This window comes from Penicillium solitum (genome assembly GCF_028829755.1).
Source record: "Penicillium solitum strain IBT 25940 chromosome Unknown utg000005l_segment0_segment0, whole genome shotgun sequence".
In the NCBI taxonomy this organism is placed as follows: domain Eukaryota; kingdom Fungi; phylum Ascomycota; class Eurotiomycetes; order Eurotiales; family Aspergillaceae; genus Penicillium; species Penicillium solitum.
The window spans coordinates 149,319-171,082 of record NW_027072125.1 but is presented as its reverse complement, the minus strand read 5'-3'; the positions used below and the strand labels follow the sequence as shown (position 1 = coordinate 171,082).

General features: G+C 49.0%; 10 protein-coding genes across 10 annotated transcripts; 5 read left to right on the top strand and 5 right to left on the bottom strand.

The window, feature by feature from the left end:
• Window positions 1-374: 374 nt before the first annotated feature.
• N7455_007662 (uncharacterized protein) lies at window positions 375-620 on the top strand (the record flags this gene model as incomplete). The annotated part of the gene is made up of 1 exon (XM_065605692.1): window positions 375-620. One exon carries the CDS (start codon window positions 375-377, stop codon window positions 618-620), a length of 246 nt encoding a protein of 81 aa, XP_065460641.1.
• Window positions 621-858: 238 nt separating this feature from the next.
• On the top strand, window positions 859-1,261 carry N7455_007661 (uncharacterized protein; the record flags this gene model as incomplete). Its single annotated transcript, XM_065605691.1, is given in 2 exon segments — window positions 859-927; window positions 938-1,261. The coding sequence occupies 2 exon segments, from the start codon at window positions 859-861 to the stop codon at window positions 1,259-1,261; spliced, it is 393 nt and encodes a 130-aa protein (XP_065460640.1).
• Window positions 1,262-3,365: 2,104 nt separating this feature from the next.
• On the bottom strand, window positions 3,366-4,246 carry N7455_007660 (uncharacterized protein; the record flags this gene model as incomplete). The annotated part of the gene is made up of 2 exons (XM_065605690.1): window positions 3,366-3,744; window positions 3,804-4,246. The coding sequence occupies 2 exons, from the start codon at window positions 4,244-4,246 to the stop codon at window positions 3,366-3,368; spliced, it is 822 nt and encodes a 273-aa protein (XP_065460639.1).
• Window positions 4,247-5,962: 1,716 nt separating this feature from the next.
• On the top strand, window positions 5,963-7,318 carry N7455_007659 (sideroflexin family transporter). The gene is made up of 4 exons (XM_040958481.2): window positions 5,963-6,137; window positions 6,211-6,344; window positions 6,400-6,494; window positions 6,557-7,318. The coding sequence occupies exons 1-4, from the start codon at window positions 6,034-6,036 to the stop codon at window positions 7,241-7,243; spliced, it is 1,020 nt and encodes a 339-aa protein (XP_040811057.1). The 5' UTR covers window positions 5,963-6,033; the 3' UTR covers window positions 7,244-7,318.
• A 41-nt stretch (window positions 7,319-7,359) lies between these two features.
• On the bottom strand, window positions 7,360-8,933 carry N7455_007658 (amidase; the record flags this gene model as incomplete). Its single annotated transcript, XM_040958514.2, has 2 exons — window positions 7,360-7,511; window positions 7,562-8,933. 2 exons carry the CDS (start codon window positions 8,931-8,933, stop codon window positions 7,360-7,362), a joined length of 1,524 nt encoding a protein of 507 aa, XP_040811060.2.
• Window positions 8,934-9,896: 963 nt separating this feature from the next.
• N7455_007657 (putative protein kinase (Lkh1)) lies at window positions 9,897-12,149 on the bottom strand (the record flags this gene model as incomplete). The annotated part of the gene is made up of 6 exons (XM_040958467.2): window positions 9,897-10,091; window positions 10,150-10,237; window positions 10,287-10,746; window positions 10,797-11,144; window positions 11,200-11,281; window positions 11,346-12,149. 6 exons carry the CDS (start codon window positions 12,147-12,149, stop codon window positions 9,897-9,899), a joined length of 1,977 nt encoding a protein of 658 aa, XP_040811118.2.
• A 70-nt stretch (window positions 12,150-12,219) lies between these two features.
• On the top strand, window positions 12,220-12,438 carry N7455_007656 (uncharacterized protein; the record flags this gene model as incomplete). Its single annotated transcript, XM_065605689.1, has 1 exon — window positions 12,220-12,438. The coding sequence occupies one exon, from the start codon at window positions 12,220-12,222 to the stop codon at window positions 12,436-12,438; it is 219 nt and encodes a 72-aa protein (XP_065460638.1).
• Window positions 12,439-14,079: 1,641 nt separating this feature from the next.
• Window positions 14,080-15,851, bottom strand: N7455_007655 (uncharacterized protein; the record flags this gene model as incomplete). The annotated part of the gene is made up of 2 exons (XM_040958408.2): window positions 14,080-14,717; window positions 14,774-15,851. 2 exons carry the CDS (start codon window positions 15,849-15,851, stop codon window positions 14,080-14,082), a joined length of 1,716 nt encoding a protein of 571 aa, XP_040811038.1.
• A 606-nt stretch (window positions 15,852-16,457) lies between these two features.
• ysh1 (cleavage polyadenylation factor subunit YSH1) lies at window positions 16,458-19,596 on the top strand (the record flags this gene model as incomplete). The annotated part of the gene is made up of 6 exons (XM_040958455.2): window positions 16,458-16,610; window positions 16,684-16,781; window positions 17,074-17,408; window positions 17,483-18,294; window positions 18,345-18,993; window positions 19,049-19,596. 6 exons carry the CDS (start codon window positions 16,458-16,460, stop codon window positions 19,594-19,596), a joined length of 2,595 nt encoding a protein of 864 aa, XP_040811100.2.
• A 191-nt stretch (window positions 19,597-19,787) lies between these two features.
• On the bottom strand, window positions 19,788-21,388 carry N7455_007653 (aminotransferase, class III; the record flags this gene model as incomplete). The annotated part of the gene is made up of 5 exons (XM_040958490.2): window positions 19,788-20,036; window positions 20,101-20,553; window positions 20,606-20,952; window positions 21,020-21,322; window positions 21,379-21,388. The coding sequence occupies 5 exons, from the start codon at window positions 21,386-21,388 to the stop codon at window positions 19,788-19,790; spliced, it is 1,362 nt and encodes a 453-aa protein (XP_040811051.2).
• Between the last annotated feature and the right edge of the window lie 376 nt (window positions 21,389-21,764).

Genomic DNA, 21,764 nt, shown 5'->3' with positions numbered 1-21,764 from the left:
CCCTAGATTCCGCCACAAAGCAGGGTATAGACAAGAGAGATGAGAGGGGCGATAGGAGAATCGGAAACGATTCTTCTGATGAATAGCTGGAGCTCTTCCAAGCGCTTTAAAAATCACGCGCGATGGATAGGTCAGCTGCAGCGAGTGCGGGGCATCACATTTCTTAACCTGGGTACATATTATTTTCTGAATTTGTGTGAGGGAGGGGCATGGAGGTGAATCACGACTTGACGTTCCGTACCATACGCTGCACATGAGAAAGGTATTTTTGGGTCCGGTAAGGGAGTGGTTGCTGGTGATCTATCCCTTGATTGACATGACAGCAGTCGATACACATTACTTGAAATTCCTTTCCAGGACTAAGCCCCGTCAACATGGCGAATCCTTTCAGAAGGAAAGATGTTGCTAAAGCATTCTTTGATCTTAGCATCTTTGATACCGAGCCGTTAACAATTGGCAAGAAGCCTAGGCAGCCTCACCGCGATCCTTCTAGCCAGCCTTCGATCATCACAAGATTTGAACCTGAGCAAAAACCCACGCTCCTCACCTTGCCAGCCGAAATCCGACTTCAAGTATACGAGCTACTTCTTGTAAGCTGGTGCAACCGGGAAGACGATTGAATCCATCGTCGGCAGTGGGAAACACTTGCCAAAAAAAAGACTTTCCGGGCATGATCCGAAATGGGTCAATGAAACCAGCAATTCTGCAAACGTGCAAGCAGCTACACCACGAAGCAATCTTGATACTCTACTCACGGAACCTTTTCTATATCTCTTCGCCGGACGAGATGTTTGCATTCATAGCACAGATTGGCCCTACAAACGTCAAGTGTATAAAATCACTGGAGGTTTGGGTACCATGCCGCTCCGAGATCTTGCCATGACTGAGGCTGCTAGAGACTCTCTCTGTGAAAGCCACTGGACTCAGGTTTGTCGAGATCGCCTGGGATGCGGACTGCGAATTTCCTTGGCAGCTTGTTAGAGGGGCCAAGGAGAGAGGCCTGGGTGACAATGTACTCTTTGTGCGTGCTTTAGCAAGAATTCAAGGGCTGGAGAAGCTGATAATCGGTGGTTATTATGGTAAGCATTGGCCATCATACCTGAGTCAGGAGATGTCTGTGCAGTTGCGTGCTGAATGCGGCCACCCCCTCAAGTATGCCGGGCCCGAGGAACAGCATGAGACGTGGGTACTTGAATTAAACGAGAAAAACCTGCAAAGTTTTGAGAAGTATCAGAAAGGGACAGAAGACCTGATGCCATAGAAATTTTAAGTAGTTTAGCTGGGCTTGATCAAGTGAAACAAGTACTTGTATGTTCGCGCGGATGTAGCGAATGAGCATAAGGGCACCTTTATTAGCTTGTTTGGAGTTTGCACAAGTTGGAGATATTACCTACTCATGCTGTAACTCTCAACTTTCTGAAGAAAATAATCGCCTTTGCCACTGCCAACCAATATTTCCTTTATGGTGCACGGTGAGCGTACAGTCTGTGTGTGTGTAATTTTTTCACTGTAACCTGACCCCTCGTCAAGTTGGATTCTAAACCACGACCCACTAGGCTGGATACGGATTCGTATCTTAGTCTAGTTGGAAAATCAACTCGTCAAAACTATATGGAGGCTACAACAAACTAGAAACTCATATATGTACATGTGTCGCGTACCACTTCCTAAGCGAGCTTAAAGCCTCGCCAGGGCCTGTCGTGGCCAAGTGGCAGTTGTTGCATTCATGCTCTCCCCATGGCGCCCGGCTTTGGAATCCTTGTGATGCTTCGGCAAAATCCAAGACAGCTTCCACTATCTTGGTCCATGAAGCACCATTAGCCTTACCTCTTCCCTCTTCTCCCGGTCTTTCCAAAGGAGTGGACATGTTGTTGAACACGTCACCAACCTTTTCTCGGAGCCCCTATCGTAGTTCTATCAACTGCGGGCAATCCAGCAACTCGTGGTGAACACTTTTCCACTCGCCACAGACGCTCTCGTCATGGGAATGAAGACATTGGGAGTTCGAGATAGTTATAGATTTCTGGTCTTCGCGGTTGGTGCCAGTTTTGCGAATTCCATTTGCAAAGTGGAAGTCGTCTTTTAGAACCGTCATGCCATTCGAAATAGATAATCACGTACATGTCAGTTAAGTGGCCAAAAATAGTAAAGTACAATGCCAGCCAGTGATGACTGGAAGACTAACTTGGGAGCTTGCGAGGTCCGCGTTCTAAAATCACCACCGAAATAGAGCAAGCCGATTGCCCAGAATTTTGTCGTAGAGATGTAAGTCCGGAATTGTCTGCAGTAACAAAAGAACATACTACATCACGCACAGTGCTTTGCTCTATGAAGTGATACGGTATAATGTTTTCGACAGTTCCATACCGAGGATGCTAGTCTGGCTGATTCAACAAAGACGTCACTGAGCTCTCCCAACTCATCACTCTCCCTCAATTCATTACTCTCCCTCAATTCATCACTTACATGCCCCAGTCACTTTCTTGGTACATTCAGTATCAATAATTCTGCGTAAGCGATCGAAGTTTTCCTATCTCTATGAACGTCTACCCGACAAAGGCCCACCAATTCATCAAATCTGCTGGGAGACCAAGACAATACAGCCATTTAGTACTCCCAACCATATGATTGAACAAATCATCTTGTCCATGAGCTACAAGCCTTTATAGCATGGATTGAAACAAGATTGAACCTTCCATGTCAGTACTATTAGACAAGTTTTGACCAAATGGAATCCATAGTGCCATAAGTGATCCAAGCAGGCCAACCAAACATACGAAGAAACGGTTCATGACTGAAACATACGTGTTTCGAACATACCTTCACCGGTGTAAATTTCCGCAATTGTGGCTCGTCGTAATTTACTGTGGCTGTGCCTCAAGCATCTGCCCTCAGTACAGTACGGTACATACCGTGTAACGGAATTCCCACTCAAAACTACCATAGAAATATATTACCGATCAAGGGGCCATCAGCCAAACATTCAGTCTATCCAGTCTATTCAATCCAACGTCTAAGACATGCTTCGAGACCAGTATATGATGACTAATCCGTGGGTAGGCTTAGAGTATCAAATTCAGCAAATTCGCAATGCCGTGGTGAGCTGGGGGTCCCTAGTGTGAGGCCATCATATCGACAATGATAGCGTTGTTCATCTTTGAGAAAAGGGACAGTGAAGGGGGGGAGGTTGGAAATATTTTCATGCTGCGATACATAAGCATGCGATTATACAACTTGATTACTGAGAATCTCACCCCCGTAACTTCCGAAATGTCGCTGGAGTTTGTCTTGCCATGGATATGACCAGCTATCTGGTTGATATACATGTAAGGCGGAAGGAAACTCGGAGAGAGAGTAAGGGTGTCTCATGTTCGCCAAAGGATGGGTAACGGGGATTCGCCCCCATGAAGGGCTTCATCGCGTTGCAGGCATTGGCAATCACCGGTCATTGCATTGATAGCATCAATAGGAAGCTGGTCTTCTTCCTCGGTATAGACTGGTTGTCCATTGCGCAAGCGACTGATCTCAGACAAGAGCTCACCAATGACATTTCGATGGTATTGCGTCCCAATCTCGTATGCTTCGGATTCGCGAGCGATGCGTTTGAGTGCCAATCGTCGGTCCTGTAGCACGTGTTGCTTCCGATTCATGTCGATCGCTGCTGAAAATAATTCATTCTCTCTGGACAATATTGAGGTCCACTCCACTCCAGAAAGAGCTCTTGAGATAGAGAATTCATCCAATCTGATGAAATAATTAGATTGGCGGTCGATCGATTATCGAAGGTTTCATTTTTCACATACAACACCGAGTTTTCCTCCGCCATGAGTAGGGTATTTTGTAACATCTGCAGGCTTTCGCTGAATAGCCGCAATTCCGTTTCTTCGAATATATCAAAGCTACCAGAATCCGATTCGTGCAAATAGAGCGAGGACGAATGATCTTTCAACTCTTTGAAAGTACTCAAAAACCTTTCACATGTATCTTGGGTGTTCGAAATTGCCGCCCGAAGATAAATGTTGACTTTGCAACTGAGTTTGATATCGCAAGAATATGTACCCTCTACCTCTGGTATAATAGTCTCCAATCGCTTTTTGACGGAAAGTAGTTGACGGCCAACTTTGTTCAAGAGTTCGCTAGGGCGCTCACTAGCTTGAATATTCTCTAATAGAGCATGCACGCCGCGCTGTGCAGCTTTGGCAACTTGGGCTGTAGTTGCACCAGTACTTGTCAGGTCGGGTATCATGTGTTTGGGTAACTGTAGGTAGCGAACTTGTTAAATGAATGTCTCAATCAGTCAATACACGCAGACTCACCATAGCAAAGAGGAGTAATTGCTGTTTATATTCTCAGATATAGTATTGTTGATCGAAGACTACGAAATATTGTAAATGATAGAGATGGGTATTCTTTGTATTATATTTATACAATAGTATCATTGATATCCTCTGGCACGTCTATAGTCTGTGGATATGGGAGAGTTCCTAGGAAGTCTACCTAGGTCTCTTGCATAATGGGTCTAGCTGGGCGCACGGCAGGCTCCTAGGAACAAAGTTCGTTCCAAAAAGCTATAAATATCACGGACATATATGAGGAGTGGAGGATATGCGCTACAAGTGACCCACATAGCTTATCTGGGCTCTCTTAGACATAAGGAGGCCCCTTTCCTTTACTTCCTAGCGCGACCTCTTCTAGAGTCAAGGAGCGGCTGTTTCTCCCGACATACGTGTGGGCCCTCACATAATTGACTGTCCTGCATACATTGAGGGTGGTAAACAGTCCGAGATCCTAGGAATATGGTGATTATCAGCGAATGAGAAAACGGCCCAAATGATAGTTGCAATTTAGCCTCCGCGCGCCGGAAATCCCTGGTAAGTCCTTGCGGGACGTGCAACCGGCTCCCAGAAGCAAGAAGTTTGGAGTATCACAAAGGAATTGCAATTGCTTATGGAAGTCTATATGCATGCGCTTATTGGCGGACGGACGGTTCCCTGTCTCCACATTTCAACGATCTTTCTCAGTCAACCTCTGTGCCAGGACATGTTGGGGATCTTCAAGTATACTGATCTAGTATCCCTGGCTCCGGTAGTCCTCCAAAGCCTGATTAGGAAATCGTGGGACCGAGTAGACAAAGTATTCCCAGGAGCATCGAGCATAGAATGGTAATGCTGATTGGGTGGCCAAGTAGCAAACTTCATCATGGCGTATTAGACTGCATTCAGTTTATCTGGATTAATGATCATGTTGATCATGCCAGGGTTTTTTTGATGGACGATGGGGCCATCTAAAAGAGGAGGGTTGCACGTGATGGGACTAGCGTGTTGCATTTTATTGATGTAGCTTACTCAGGCCGCTCACCCCTAGGCTCAGCTCAGGCTCAGTGAGCGAATCAAGGCGCTCAGATCATGATCAGTGAGCGGATCAGAGCGCTCAGCTGACGATCAGAGCATGCTCAGTGTTTATGTAATGCTCAGTGAGCGGATCAGGGCGCTCAGGGGCGTGCTCAGATCTACTCGGTGAGCAAAAAGCGGCAAGGTCTGAGCACTAGAACGGAAAGGGAACGCCAAGAAGTGGCAGAGGAAATCTGGTATGTAGGTAGTTATAAAACTGCAGAACTCCCCGCATATCGGGGTAGCGAACCGGTCTCGGGAGAGGAGCCGGCCCGGGTTGTCTTCCTAACCCCAAGACCCCGGCTGATTTAGTTTCATAATAGGCCATTCCCTCTTCCTTGATCGCTCAATTTTACGCTTAGTCTCCTACCTAGATAACTGACCGGACCTCACTGTGCTTGGAGTAGACCCTTTCCAAAACAAAACAAAAAAGAAATCTCTTCCAGGTACCGGACATTCCAAGGTTATATAGATCGGGCTGCACTCTGATTGGCCCACCCACACACTTATCGGCTCACCGCCTTTTTTATCAAAAAAGTGCTTTTCTCCCCGCGGAGTCAGAGTGCCCTCCCGCTTTTTCTTTGCGCGCCATTCATTCTCTTTGGTCTCATTCCAGTTGGTGCTTCGTCATTCACTCGCTCTAATGTCTGCCTCTCTCCCTGGTAGTCGGGACCTTCCCCCATCGCAATATGACCTGAAGACCTATTGGGGTCGCGTGCGCCATGCCGCCGACATTTCTGATCCTCGGTAAGTTCACAGAGAAGAGATTGGTCGCACCGAGAGGGTTGTCCGGCATATACTAATCATGCCATAATCTTAGGACCCTATTCGTTTCGTCCACCGGTCTTGAAAGCGCCAAAAGCCTCATTGCTTCTTACAAGCAGAACCGCATCCCGGGCATCACACCGGAGTTGTGGTCGGCGAAGAAAGTGGTCGATGCGACATTGCACCCTGGTATGGACTCGTTCAATCTGACCAAATAGCCATTGGCTAACTCATGACCGACCAGATACTGGAACGCCCGTTTTCTTGCCCTTCCGCATGTCATGCTACGTGCTCACCAACTTGGTCGTCACAGCAGGCATGTTGACCCCAGGATTGCAGGTGAGCGCCTCTCTACACATATCCAAACATATATACTTCGGAGCAATATACTGACGATATAGACAACCGGCACCCTCCTCTGGCAAATCGGTAACCAGTCTCTCAACGTCGCCGTCAACAACGCAAACGCAAACAAATCTACCCCCCTCTCCTTGTCGCAAATCGGCAAGTCATACCTCATGGCCGTCTCGGCCTCCTGCTCCGTCGCTGTCGGCCTGAACGCCCTCGTCCCCCGCCTCAAGAGCATCACCCCAAACACCCGCCTCATCCTCTCCCGTCTCGTCCCCTTCGCCGCTGTCGCCTCCGCCTCCGCCCTGAACGTCTTCCTCATGCGCGGCGAGGAGATCCGTCAGGGTATTGATATCTACCCCGTCCTGTCAGAGGCTGAGCGTGCCAAGCGTGAGCTCAGCGAGGACGCTGAGCCAGTCCAGAGCATCGGAAAGAGCAAGAAGGCTGCTACCATTGCCGTCGGTGAGACGGCTATCTCCCGTGTCCTGAACGCCACACCTATCATGGTCCTACCGCCGCTGATCCTCGTTCGTCTCGAGAAGACGAACTGGCTCCGTGCCCGTCCCCGCATGATCATGCCCATTAACTTGGCGCTGATTCTGGGTACTTCCATCTTTGCACTGCCACTTGCGCTCGCTGCGTTCCCGTCTCGCCAGGCTATCAGTGTTGATAGCCTTGAAGAGGAGTTCCGGGGTCGTGGCGGTGATCTCGGCATGGTCGAGTTCAATCGCGGAATGTAAGTTTTGGATTTTCGGCGTTTCGCAGCGTGCATATTACATTGTCTTTGCATAGGTCAGAGAATTATATAGACCCGGTTTCCGTTTAAATGTCAATACTGTTGTCCGTTATAAACCACTCAATATAGAGCAGGCACCGCTCTACCCTTAAGAATCCTCTCGGCCCGCTCTGCAATATCCAGCAATTCATCATCCCCCCAACGCCGGCCCATTAGCTCCAATCCAACAGGAACACCAAGCACAGCAGACGCAGTCGTAGGGCTCCGCCCAGCTGTACTCCCCATATTAGCCCAGTACTAAACATCGAATGGAATCACCTACCGGGAATACAAATAGCAGGCCTCCCCGTCAACGCAGCCAAAACACCATTCCGTCCAGACTGCATCTTCGCACCGATCTTCACAGGGAGCTGCCTCTGGTGTGGATATACCAGCACGTCGATATCATATCTATCGAAGCATTGCTTTACAGACTGTTTGAGAGCAGAAATATACTCTAGTCGACTTCGATATGCCTCGCTCGTGAGTGAAAATGTCTCGGGATCTTCCAGCGCCGCAGAGAAAACATGCGTCATGGCTTGTCGATCAAACTCGCCGCTCTGGTAAATAGATTCCAGTGATCGGTGCGGTGTCGACGAAACAAGTGGCGACTGCAGGAACTCGTCGAGATAGTGCTTGAACTCAAAAGCCTGTGTATCCCCCTTTGCAAACATGGCTCCATAACTCCAATCCGGATGACTAGATGGGTCAATAGATACCAAGGTAATATCCGCATCTTGTTCACGTATCGAATCCAAACTCGACCGGATAATATCCTGCACGATCTGGTTCTCGGCAATATACTCCGATTCCACAGTTCCATCTGGATGGACTTCAGGCTGGAAATAAGCCTCCAAAACTCCAATTCGAACTTGACGACCACTCCGTATCCCTTCAGATACCACTTCCAAAGACCCTCCATTCTTCCCATCTGGCCCCTTCATAGCCCCATACATAATCCTAACATCCCCAACACTCCTCCCCATCGGCCCAGCAACATCCTGCGTCCGCGAAACAGGTACAATCCCAACACAAGATACCCTCCCCGTCGACGGCCTGAACCCCACAATCCCACACGCAGACGCAGGTGATCGCAGTGAGTTCATCGTGTCCGTCCCGCACCCCGCGAGCCCAAAATTCGACGCTAGCGCTGCGCCTGTCCCGCCGGAGGATCCGCCCGGTGTGCGGGTCTTGTCGTATGGGTTCAGCGTTTGTCCGCCGAGTGAGGAGAGGGTTATTCCTTGCAAAGCGAATTCGTGGAGGTTGGCTTTTGCTAGGACTATTGCTCCTGCGGCGCGTAGCTGGGAGACGACTTCGCTGTCTTCTTTTGTTTGTAGGGTTTTGAGGGCTTGAACGCCTGCGCTTGTTGGTAGATCTGATGTGCTGTAGTTATCTTTTAGGATTATGGGCACGCTGTGTAATGGTGGGTATGGTTTGTTGGTTTGGTTGAATGTGAGTGTTTCGGTGGCTTTTGATATGGCGGTTTCTAGGGCTGTGCTGTTTATTGCGATGAGGGATTTGAGGGTCCCGTCGTGTTGTTTGATTGCGAAGAGATATTTATTTACCAGCTCCGGGCCGATTGAGGGGTCTATACGGAGTAGTTCATGGAATTTGGTGATTGTCATCTCTTCTGTTTGCCATTCTGGAGAGTCCATGGTGTTGATGTTGAGTCATGGATTGGATAGGGAGAGGATAGAGGGGGAATTGGTATTGGAGTTTCCCGGATGTTGATATAGCGATCGACTCAATTCACGCACGCCATACATGGATCTGCAATTTGATTGATGGAATCAAGTCTCGCTAATGCACATGTGCATGTTTTGGTCCCTGAATTAGAAATGTTAATTGTAACAGAACAAGTGACCTTGTCACTTCGATATAGATACCCCTCTCAGTGGACACGACACGGCTTCGGGTTATTCCGCTCCGATGTATACAACAGAAACCGAGACGAACGGGGTAGCAGAGTCATATACAGATCTGAGCAGAATTAGAAAGTTGAAGTGAAAGAAAACATATATACACACACCATACGGTTAACAAATGGACGCCACAAACAATCAAATGGTATAATCATCCAGACTTGGCCTAAACCCTCCAGGGCTCCCAAAGCCGGATTCCATAAACAGGACAAGAAAGGCAGAATAACACGTAACCGGCGCCTTTAAGAATGGGATAGAAGGATAGATAAAAGCAAATAAAAGTAAGACCGGGTAGCATCAGGGGGATAGGTCCCTCAAGGATACATGCAGCGATTGCGGTTGATAGCGGTTGCTCAAGGGTCAAGGGTCTGATCCCCTTGCCATGTGGTGTCACAAAAACAGCCAACAGCCGAAGCCTGCATGAGGTACCACCTGCAGGAGTCGAGGGGGCGAAAAAAAAAGCCCAGGGACCGAAAAGAAATTAAAAAGAGAAAAAAAAAAAAAAAAACATCGTGATCATGATTTTCCGAAGTGCAAACAAACACCATTCCGTCCCATTCGCGATAGAGAAAAAGATTACCCTCAAGATATGAGCCTTCTATCCGTAGCTGGATCCTGTTCACGCCGGTGAGTTCCCTCCTGATGCCGTTGAAAAAGCCGAGTATTGGCTGTAGCTGTGCAAATTGGATGTGAGGCCTAGGTGCGTCCTTGGCGATGCAATCCTTGGCCGATACGGTGAGCCTCCGTGCCGTCATCAACGAGTGTCTCCTTGAACCATGGGTGCTTCAATGCCTCCTTGGCGGTGATCCGGTTCTTAGGATCGTAGACAAAGATCTGTTGCAGCAAGTCCAGGAATGAACGGTTGAATGGTGTGTTGGTAGGGATGAACTCCTATAGTAGGCGAAATCGGTTAAAGAAAGCCCCACAGGCAGATATGCGAAACACTTACTGTCAAAGATTTCATCGCGCGCACATACTTCCGCGAGGCCCGGGTCGTTTCAGTGTTGGGATAGTCGATCTTGCTTCGGTTGAAATACCTGGTAAAGTTAGTCACTGTCACAGAAGAATTGGAGGGGCCATATTTACTTGGAAGCAGAGTTGCTACTACCACCTCGGCCTGCCATGACTTTCTTCACCAAAGCGGTGTCGATTCGATTCCCAATGACGGATTCCATCATCGCCAGGTGTTCAAGGTTGTCATGTGTCTGGAACAGGGCATCTCCGGTGAAGAATTCCACCAGGATACATCCAATACTCCAGATATCACATGGGAAACTCCAGCCCAGGTTTAATATGATTTCGGGGGCCCGGTAGTGACGAGTGGAGACGACAGATGAGTGGTATTCGTCATCGAAGGTCGCCGAACCGAAGTCGATGAGTCTTATTTCACCATCGAGGAGAACGCGGCGCTGCCGCGCGTTGCGAGCTGTGGCGTGGGAAGAGGATGGTATGGTGCGGTTGTAAGTGAAGGTTTGATAAGCGTTGCTGACAAGGAGGATGTTTTCGGGTTTGAGGTCGGTATGGATAAGGTTTAGGTCATGAAGGACTAATAAGTCAGTGGTCTGAGATATAGGTATAAAGTGATGGAGAGCATACAGGCAACACTTGTGAACAGCTGCCGAGCAAACTGTTGGATCTGACTGCTCGGGAATGGCACAAAGCCATTTCCCTTGAGGAAATCGAATACGCTTTGTCCTAGTAAATCGGTAACAATGCAAATGTGATTCCGGAAGTCGAAGCAGTCCCGAAGGTGAATACATTTGTTGCGGTTGCTTTTGTCGTTAGAAGCCAGGGTTGACAGGACTCGCAGCTCGATTCGAGATGCGTCACGATACTTTTGGATCGAGCGTATGATTTTCACTGCACAGCGAGCCTTGCGCTGCTTGTCATAGGCTTCGACAACTTTGCCAAACGTGCCTTGTCCTAGAAGTTTGATCACCGAATCTCGAAAGGAGTTAGCATAGTCAACAAGATCCTAGAGAGGTCTCTTGTTACTTACATCGATCTGTCAATGGGGTGTCGGGCGTGACAATGTAATGGCCATCGTCATCGTCAAACTTCTTGTTCTGGGAACTGGTGTACTGGTCGAGCAAATCTTGTCAGTGGATTCGCTCGAACGAAACGGTAAAAAGACAAAACACTCACATCGCGAACAACCGGCACAGGCACATCCTTTGCTTTAATCGGCGGCTTCGGGGGTGGGACATAGCTCAGGAAAGCGTCGCCTACGGTCTCCAGCTCTCGTCGCTTCTGTTCGTCGCGGGTGGATTTCCGAGTGGCGCGTTTCCGCTTTTGACCGACAGAGCCATCATCATAGTATACACCATTGCTCGCCCCCGAACTGCCCTGTGAACCAAGCGAAGTTGGGGCTGTTGTGTGTAGAGATGCGGTTCGATCAGTCGATAAGGATGTGGCGGAGGATTCCTCGCCGTAATGTTGGGGATTGATTGAAAACGACGGGCGGTCATAGTGGCCCAGGTCATAGGCAGTTTCAATCCCCGTCCGTCTCCTCTTTCCAGCGGGCTGGGGAGCCGCAGGAGGTGGTATGGCAGATGTAGTTTCAGGAGGAGCTGGGGCACCATTGGATGGCTCTGGACCGGGACTGTCATCGATCACAATGACTTCCTTGGGAAGGCCATTCTTGTAGAACTCGGTCCAGTCTGGTTTCTTCCTCCGACTCCCAACTGAGGGAGCCGCGCTGGAGCCACTCTGGTGGGTCATAGCCGACGGAGTTGTTGTCGCGGGAGGCATTCTCGGCGGTTGCGTGTAGGGAAGGGTGGTCGTTGTCGGAGAGGGGACAGAAATGGCGTAGGGGTTCGCGAGGCGAGGTCCTGTGGCCGTGGTCGAAGACGGGTAGGAGGTATTCGGTTGATACGAAGGGTGGTGAGGATATCCGTAACCCTGATGATGAGAAGGATGCGTTGCAGTAGCCGTGGACGGGGTGGACATTGTGCACGAAGGTATCCCGTCACACGAACGGTATAAAGGTTGTGGAGAGAAGAGAGGATTGGTCTAATTTATGACCGATAGTCGATTTCGCGCGTCACTCTTCCTCGGTGGAGACGGGGATCTCAAGGCAGGACTAGCCAGCCAGAGAGGAACCAAGCCGACAGAGATTGAGGTTGACAAGCGTGTCCGGAAGGAGATTCTCTGGAGACGTGAAGATGACGGGCTGAAGCGGTCGGTGAGAGAGGGGGATAGACAGTATCAAATTCGTTGCATTTCCTCGACAATTTGAAGACAAGGAAGTGAAGCAAAGATCATTGGAGAACTTGGCGACATCTGTGGTAAACGAGGTGGGGAGGGAAGGGCCTGGAGGCAAAGATGAGTGATGATGGAAGAGTCGGAGAGATGGGACCCGTTGCCGATCAACCTGGGATTTTGCATTTTGACCTATGAATTCTTAGTATCTTCGTTATAATTCTAATTCGTTGCTTGGAATACACTTAATTAATCTTATTAATGTTTATATTCTTCATTTTTTAGACCTAATTCAACTCCCTAACTCATTAAATACGCATGTTATACGCATGTTATACGTTGTTTCCCTAGTCTATACATGCGCAATGGGAAAACCTCAACCTAGAGGCCCATGCGCCTCTAGGGAGAAAGGATATGACCTCCTCATTCCAACACCTGAATGTAATAAAATATAAATTAACTAAAGGATTTAGAGCCCTAGAGGGGCCTTGAGGGGCCTTGAGGGGGGGGGGCCCGCCACCGGAAATGGAGCATCGCGTCCAAGCCCTGGCTTAGCCGAAGTCCACAAGGAAGAACCTCGATGGTTAAGAATATCGGGAATATCAAGAATACCGCAATCCAAAAGTATATCAAACCTTATAACCAGGAAATCCTAAGATTTCCTGGGCGATATCAGGAGTCCGTCACCCGGGTATATCACCTGGGCACCTGACATTCCAACTGAGTCAGCATCTAAATTGCCCAGGTGGGAAATACGCAATGGGCTTGCGTATAGGTATAATAGTAATAATACCTAGGCAGAACGAAAAACTGATGAGTTGGTCTTCAATGGGCTATTGGTTTAATATAAGAGAAGAAAAAAAGGAACCGGAAGGGAAGGGGGTTGTATAGGGACCATAGGAAAATAGTAACTGGATATATATAGAGTATATCAATTGGACAAAACTCACTAATAATTATATGTATGATTGTCTAGTTACAGGCTGTTGGGCTACCTAGGTACACACACTGGATTAATGCAGCCAATAGGGGTCGAATTTCCAAGATATATTTACAGAGTTGAGGCAATTCAAAAGTAACCCCAAGTAGATATTAGTGTCTACATATGTACTAATCACAACCAATATATGTTGACATCCAACTGATTTAGCATATAGTAAATAATACTCGAATACCTTTGACCGTTGCCTTGGCTCTAAACAATTCGTATTGCCTAAACAAGATATATCTACGCCGGCCTAGCGTGTGGCTGTGAGAACTAGAAAGTAGTAACTCTCACCAGGACCATACCTCTCTGGACTTGGAATTTATAATCGAGAATCAGATACATAGAAGATGGAAGAGCCACAGCAGAGATATTGACAAGATCCGGTTACTAGTACGTGTGGCCAGGGAACTATAAACATATCCAAGAGCAACGAGAGAAGGATAATGTAATGAGGTACAAGAAAGTTGCTAGTTCCCCTATCCTCCCACGAGAGACGTATGCTCATCCTGTAGTTGAATGGAATTAAAGATCATGGCTTGACAACCGGACAACCCCCATAAGCCAGCCAACGCCACCATACACAGAGAATGCAAGAACTCCAGATGCCCGGAGCCACAGGGCTCCCATGGGCAAAAAAAAAAAAAAAATGAGGGGCACAAGAAAATAAGATTACAAACATTTATGACCCGGTCAGTTTCGATCCCGATCCTCTTTGGGGTCCTTCAGGTAACCCCTTTGCACATGCCGGGTCGCCCGTCCATCCGCCTCCAGCATGAACAAAACATCTCTGACCTGAATACCCAACCCCTTCTCTTGATCTTCACGCCATACTCCGAGGCGACGTTGTGTCTGACTGGGCGTGGATTCACCGGCACCGGACTTTTCAGGGCCAGCGGTGGGTGTAGAAGGAGTCGGACGCGAGGGAGACGAGAATCCACTGGACTTGCCGCCAGGCTTCAGCCATGAGTATGACTTTTTGGCACCGAACATACTGCGGCCGCCCCCGGACAAAGCCATGCGGGCCGTCTCCACAGACTGGGCATGCTGTTGGGCCTCGGTTGCTTTGGAATCCTGCATTTTCTTCGCGTCTTTTTTGCTGACTGACTTTTTATCGAGACTAGGTGCCCTTTCGCCAAGGGGCGTCGAGGGCGCAGACCCTATTGGATCTACAGACTCAGCTCGACCAGCCTCATCAAGAATAGCATTGCTGTTGCGTTTGGCACGCTTTGCTGCGCGTCTTTCCTCTTGCGAACTCTCCCGGTGGATGAATGCTCTGTATCTTGCCGCATTGGACTTTGTGTTGGAAGAATCCATGGTACCATGAGGACCTGCCGAATTAATTAGTATCAAGTCAGTTGAGTGGGTATGATGAACAAAATCGTACGTTTCACAGGGGTTTGAGTGCTCCCCGTACCCTGTCCAAGGGGTTTCGCGACATCTTTCCACTCATTGGGAACTACGCCATGCGAATGTGCTCGGCGACTTCGAGCAAGAGTCGAGGCGTAGTCAATGACGCCCCTGAATCTTTCTTCAGTGGAAATAGATAGAAGATTCAGTATGTCCACGAGAGGAGCACCTTCCTGGTTGAGAATTGTCTGACCAGTGCGTACCACAGAAGAGCCATCTGGACCAGTAACTTCAATCGGCTGTGGCCGGCCAGGTACGGGATGAAAGAGACCCTCTGAGGGGATTCGAACACCCAGGTCAAAGCCTCGCTTCTGAAGCTTTTGTTCGAGGAGTTTTGTGATCAAGAATGGTTCTTGGATGTGATACTGTGCTCGCCTTGCGGCAATAGTGTCCTCGCGAGTGGGTTCATTGGGGTCCTTGAAAGGAACATGTGCCTGAGAGGACGTGCTGGTGAACGAATCGTGCGTGATCGCCGGTTTGATTTGAGGTAAATCACCGAAGCTGGTCGAAGCCGAGGGGGTTCCTGGGGTAGAGCCTTGAGACGTGAAGGAGGTGTTGATAGGTGGCGGGTATTGAGACTGTGGTCCTCGATGGGAAGGCTGCGCCTGCGCATTCTGCCCTGAAAAGCTCTGTGTGAGAAATGCTTCTTCTTCCCTCACATCGATTCCAGATGACGCTAGGACATCCGTCAGCTCAGCAGCATCTGTTGTTTTGTCCACTGGGCGAGAAGGAGGACCCATGGTTCCGGGAGGAGCGGGGGCAGACGTCGCAGACATGTTCATGTTCATGCTCATATTCATCGGTGCTCCGTTCATTGGAGAGGGATTTTGTGGTAGCTGCACTGCGTTGAAGCTCGGAGAACCGTAAGGAGACTGGGTTTGAGAAGGCGGCAGAGGAGAGAGGCGAGGTCGTTTGGATGGAGGGGGTGCAACGCCTCCATTCACGGGGGATGCTACCGAGTTTGGGGATGGCGACGAGACAGGTGGGGAGAAAGGTTGAGAGGAAAACTGCGGCGGCGGGGGTGCCTGCTGCTGTGGATGGCGAGCTTGTGCCATTGTGAATGCCGATTGAGACCAAAATTGAATGTCAAATGAGATAAAGGCTATTGCGCGGAGCCGTCGTAGCCTTGCAGGTGAATGGAGGTCCACGCGCGGTCGTTAAATTGAGCGGATTGCTCGCACCACCAGCTTCCACCACCTTTGACCATCTCAATATTGAATTTAAACCATATACGCGACACTTGAATCGTAAAATAGTTGACTCGAGCACAAAAACCAACAGTAATCGGAGAGACAGTGATGCGTGATGTGGTAAGGAGCTTTCCAGGTGGTCGAACTCTGCTCCGCGGATCGCGACACACGTGACTAGCTTGACTAAGCTCTCCAAATCTGCGGGTGTCTCGCTGTGAAAGAGATCACTCTTCTATTGAATCACATTCAAGTCGTCACAAGTGCATTGGAGGCCTACTTTTATACCTGGACCAGCTGCCTATATTATAGCCTTTGTTGCGCAAGTCATGGGTGTTGCGCTGAAGATCATATTGAGATCTTAGGCTTTATCGTGCGACGCGCGGGTGCTAGTGCCATTCAACTAGGCTTCTCAAACTCATACTAAGAAATCTGTCAATCTCCTAACATCTTACCCAATTAATTCTCGACATCATGACATCCAAACGCAAAGCTTCAGCAATGGGAACGGCTGTTGACGATGAGCCTGTTGACCCATCAGACGAACTAGCATTCTACTGTCTCGGCGGCGGCAATGAAGTTGGACGGAGTTGCCACATCCTGGAATATAAGGGCAAGACAGTGATGGTAAGCCTCAAGCTGGAACAAGGACTGGAACAAGGAATGATCTCGCAGATACTGACCTCCTTGGCTTCTGTAGCTCGATGCGGGCATGCACCCGGCAAAAGAAGGCTTCTCCGCACTACCTTTCTTCGATGAGTTCGATCTGAGCACTGTGGATGTTCTTTTAATCAGCCAGTACGTGCATCTCTTTTATTTACATTATATACGGAATCACGGCAAGCACGATGGGAGATCATACTGCACTTGCCCATATGAGGCACCTGGGTTATTTGGCAGTCTACTGCCTCAGCTGCCTCAATGGAAGAACACATTCCCCTGCATATATATGAGAATTCCCAATACAATTCAATGTCATGCCTATATTTCTTGTATCACTGTACCTTCTTGAGTCTTGAATTCGAGCGCTTTCTCCTTCGGCGTGCTTGTTCATGGTTATCGAATTTGACTAACAGTATGATCTGTATAGTTTCCACGTCGATCATTCTTCCGCTCTCCCATATGTTCTCAGCAAGACAAATTTCAAAGGAAGAGTCTTCATGACTCCGGCAACCCGAGCAATCTACAAATGGCTCATTCAAGACAATGTCCGAGTCAGCAACACATCCTCTTCTTCCGATCAACGCACCACCTTATACACCGAGCGTGATCACTTGTCGACACTTCCCATGATTGAGACGATCGACTTTTACACAACACATACGATCAATGGAATCCGTATTACCCCGTATCCCGCAGGGCATGTTCTCGGAGCTGCCATGTTCAAAATTGATATTGCAGGACTTGTGACTTTGTTTACAGGAGGTGAGCTTGCCTTGTTACACCTCTTCTCACCTATATTGAATAATTATCAATCAAATTGCTAATCAACCGGCTAGACTACTCTCGCGAGGAAGATAGACACTTGATTCCCGCCGCCGTGCCCAGTGGCACGAAGATCGATGTTCTCATCACAGAATCTACATTCGGTATTTCATCCAATCCGCCTCGATTGGAACGCGAGGCCGCCTTGATGAAGTCAATCACGAGCGTTCTCAACCGCGGAGGTCGAGTATTGATGCCTGTGTTTGCTCTCGGACGTGCCCAAGAGTTGCTCCTTATCCTTGATGAATATTGGGAAACCCACCCAGAACTCCAGAAATTCCCTATCTACTACATCGGAAACATGGCACGGCGATGCATGGTCGTGTACCAAACATACATTGGTGCCATGAACGATAATATAAAGCGACTCTTCCGGCAGCGCATGGCCGAGGCCGAGGCCAGCGGCAATAAGAGCGTGAGTGTCGGACCATGGGATTTCCGATTCGTTCGAAGTCTCCGCAGCTTGGAGCGTTTCGACGATGTTGGAGGATGCGTCATGCTTGCCTCCCCCGGTATGTTGCAGACAGGAACAAGTCGTGAGCTTCTGGAAAGATGGGCACCAAGTGATCGCAACGGTGTTGTTATGACCGGTTACAGCGTCGAAGGAACCATGGCTAAGGGATTGCTTAATGAACCTGATCAGATCCCGGCTGTCATGTCCAAGGTTTCCACTGGGCATGGTCGTGGTCGTGTACCCGGAGTGAATGACGAGGATCAAAAAGTCATGATCCCCCGCCGTTGCACTGTTGACGAGGTTAGCTTTGCAGCTCACGTTGATGGCGTTGAAAATCGCACTTTCATCGAGGAGGTAGCAGCACCAGTTGTGGTAAGTGTGACATGCTCCGGTCTATTTGCAATTTTACTGACTTCCCCAAGATCCTCGTTCACGGCGAAAAACATCAGATGATGAGGCTGAAGTCGAAACTGCTCAGCCTTAACGCAGACAAGGCCGTCAAAGTGAAAGTGTACACCCCAGCAAACTGCGACGAAGTTCGCATTCCTTTCAAAAAGGACAAGATTGCCAAGGTCGTCGGCAAGCTCGCAGAGCTTGCGCCTCCATCGGAGAATGATGATGCCCAGCTTATGGCTGGAGTCCTAGTTCAAAATGGGTTCAACTTGTCGTTGATGGCCCCTGACGACTTACAGGAGTACGCAGGCTTGACAACTACGACTATTACTTGCAAGCAGCATATCACTCTCAGCTCCGCAAGTATGGACTTGATCCGATGGGCCCTCGAGGGAACTTTCGGGGCCATTGAAGAAGTTGGAAACAGCCAGAAGACTGAGCCCAATGGGAAGAAAGGCATGGGTACTGATGACACCCCAAAGCAAGAGGATGCCGACGAGGAGATTCCATCGGACGAGACACAGACATTCCTTGTAATGGGGTGTGTGTATCTTCGCCATCACTCACGCACCCGCGAAGTTGAGTTGGAATGGGAAGGTAACATGATGAACGACGGAGTGGCAGATGCAGTTATGGCTGTTCTGCTCACAGTCGAAAGCAGCCCAGCCTCCGTAAAGCGTACGAATTCCCATCCTTTTCCACCTTTTACTTATGCTAACTACTACCGTTCTAGAATCGGCCAAAAACAAGCACCACCACCATCACCATGGCGATGATGATGACGACATGGAGATCCCCTCGCTCCCAAACCCTCATTCTCAATCCGGACCCCAAGAGCGCCTTGCTCGTATGCTGATGATGCTCGAGGCCCAATTCGGCGGTGACAATATCGGCCCAATTGAGCGCCCGCGAGTCCCGGCCGATCTCGCACTCGGTCCACAAGAAGATGGCGAAGAGATGATCGAAGAACGAATTGCCGATATTGAGGCTGCAGAGCTGGATCGTCTTATCACAATGGGTGTTCCCGTCCCTGGTATTGAAATCAGGGTGGACAAGCATATTGCCCGTGTGTGGCTCGAGGACCTGGAAGTCGAGTGTGCAAACCCTGTTCTACGAGACCGCATTCGCGTAGTCGTCGAGCGGGCCATTGAGACTGTCGCTGGACTGTGGGCGGAGAGCTCCATTCATCAGGACGCGGCACTTAGTGGCTCTGCCAACGGGCCAAAGGGGATTGAACTGGCTGATAGGAAGAAATCGGCTGCCATTGAGGCTCATGCTTGATCTCTCTCATGTACTTGTAAAATAATGAAATATCCTAGCATTCACATGGTTTGCCTTGACTTTTCTATATTAGCTTCGTCATCTGGTATTTCTTCCGGCAGTTATTTTTTGTAAACAAAATGAAATTGATTAGATTATTGCACGTTCCAAGGCTATGAAAGTGGACTTTTGAAATAGATGTCAAGCGCGCTCTACAGCGAAGCAAAAACCTCCTTCATAACTTTGTCCAGGGTGTTGACAATAATATCAATTTCCTCTTTCGACACGATGTAAGGTGGTGCGAGTATAAGATGATCTCCTTTAATTCCATCCACGGTACCAGAGCAGCCATACAGTGAGACACTGTGCCCTGGCTCTAGACCCTTCTCCTGAAGCCGGTATGACACACGATCCTTGGGGTCAAAGGGCTCTTTCGTGGCCTTGTCTTTGACAAATTCAAGCTGGAAAATGTTAGCAACACTTTTTTTGTTCGTGCAATATCGACGACAGGGACATGCAACTTACACCCCAGAACAATCCTTTTCCACGAATATCTCCCACGCAAGGATGACTCTCGAATCGCTGTTTCAACTGTGCCTCAAGGTAAACACCCATGGTCCGGACATTTTCCACCAGGGACTGTTCTTGAATAGTCTTTTGCACAGCAAATGCAGCAGCACATGAGATTGGATGACCTTGGTAGGTTTGTCCGTGGCGGAACTGCCCGGTACCTTTGTCCATAGTTTGCACAATAGAGTCATTAATCAAGACGGCCGACACAGGGGCATAGCCGCCACCCAGACCCTTTGCAATAGTCTGAATATCGGGAACAATATCCTCTTGCTCCCAGACATGCAAGGTCCCGCAACGGCCCATGCCGCTCATAATCTCGTCAAGGATCAACAAAGCACCGTACTTCTCGCAAACGGCTTTCATTGCACGGAAGTACCCTGGTACTGCGGGGACACAGCCGAGAGCCTAACGAGTATAAGTTGTGTGACCTGGTAGTGTAGAAAATAAGAAGTCATACCGCGCCAACAACCGGCTCTGCAACGAATGCGCACACGGTTTCGGGTCCGACACGTTGGAATTCAGCGTCTAACTCGGCTGCTAGACGCGCCACATAGTCTGCATCAGACTCACCCTCCCGCTTCCCACGGTATGCATAGCATGGGGAAACATGTGATACATTCTTGGAGAGAAGTGGTTCAAATGGCTCCCGACGCTGAACATGGCCACCAACTGAAAGGGCCCCGAGCGTGGTGCCGTGGTAGGATGGAAGACGTGCAATGAACCTGGTACGCTCAGTTTGGGAAGTGGGAAGCTCCAAGAAATATTGGCGTGCTAGCTTAAGTGCAGCCTCAACAGCCTCAGACCCTGCATAGCATTAGCGCTGTATGCGTGAACTGAATTTTCGGTTCTTGGAAGGGCAGCCTCGACTTACCCGAGCTGGTTATAAAGACCTTGGATAGCTTTCCTCCAGTAGAGTCCACTAGGAGTTTGGCAAGATCCTCGGCTACCTGAGTACCGAAGAAGGCAGAATGGCAGTAGGATATCTGGTCCATCTGATCCTTGATGATCCGAGCGACCTGCTCGTTACCGTGTCCTAGACAACATACAGCTGCGCCACCTGTTGCATCGAGGAATTTGGTCCCATCTTCCAGAAAGATGTAGCATCCCTTGCCACCAATGGCTTTCTTTGGGACAAAGCGTGTGTCCCGGTGGAGAATAGCACTTGTCTTGGTTTCTGGGAAGTATATCAGGATGAGGAATATGCCAAGATATTGCATGCATTAGACATACCGTTAGTCATGATTGAAGTTTAGAAAAATGTAATTGAAAGAAAGAAAGCTTGAAGAGACGAAAAGCCTTAATATATAGGCGTGGATATCTCTTCGACGTTTCACCCGAGGCAATGGCTTTGCGGGGCTAAGTGGGTTCGGCATGCCGAAAGGAAGAAGCCGAGCCCTTAATTGGTCCGGGGGCGGGGGGGACGGACTTTTGGCCGATTTAATTTCCTATCTGGTCTACTTGGTCTATCTTGTTCGAGGAGAAAGCTTTAGATTGGTGTTTGGCAATGACTCATAGCGTGAGAATATACCTGGGAAAGATATCACTATATATTGCTGCGTATTACAAGAATACACTTAGCTATAGTTCAGTTTTGGTTCCTAAATAAGACATTACAT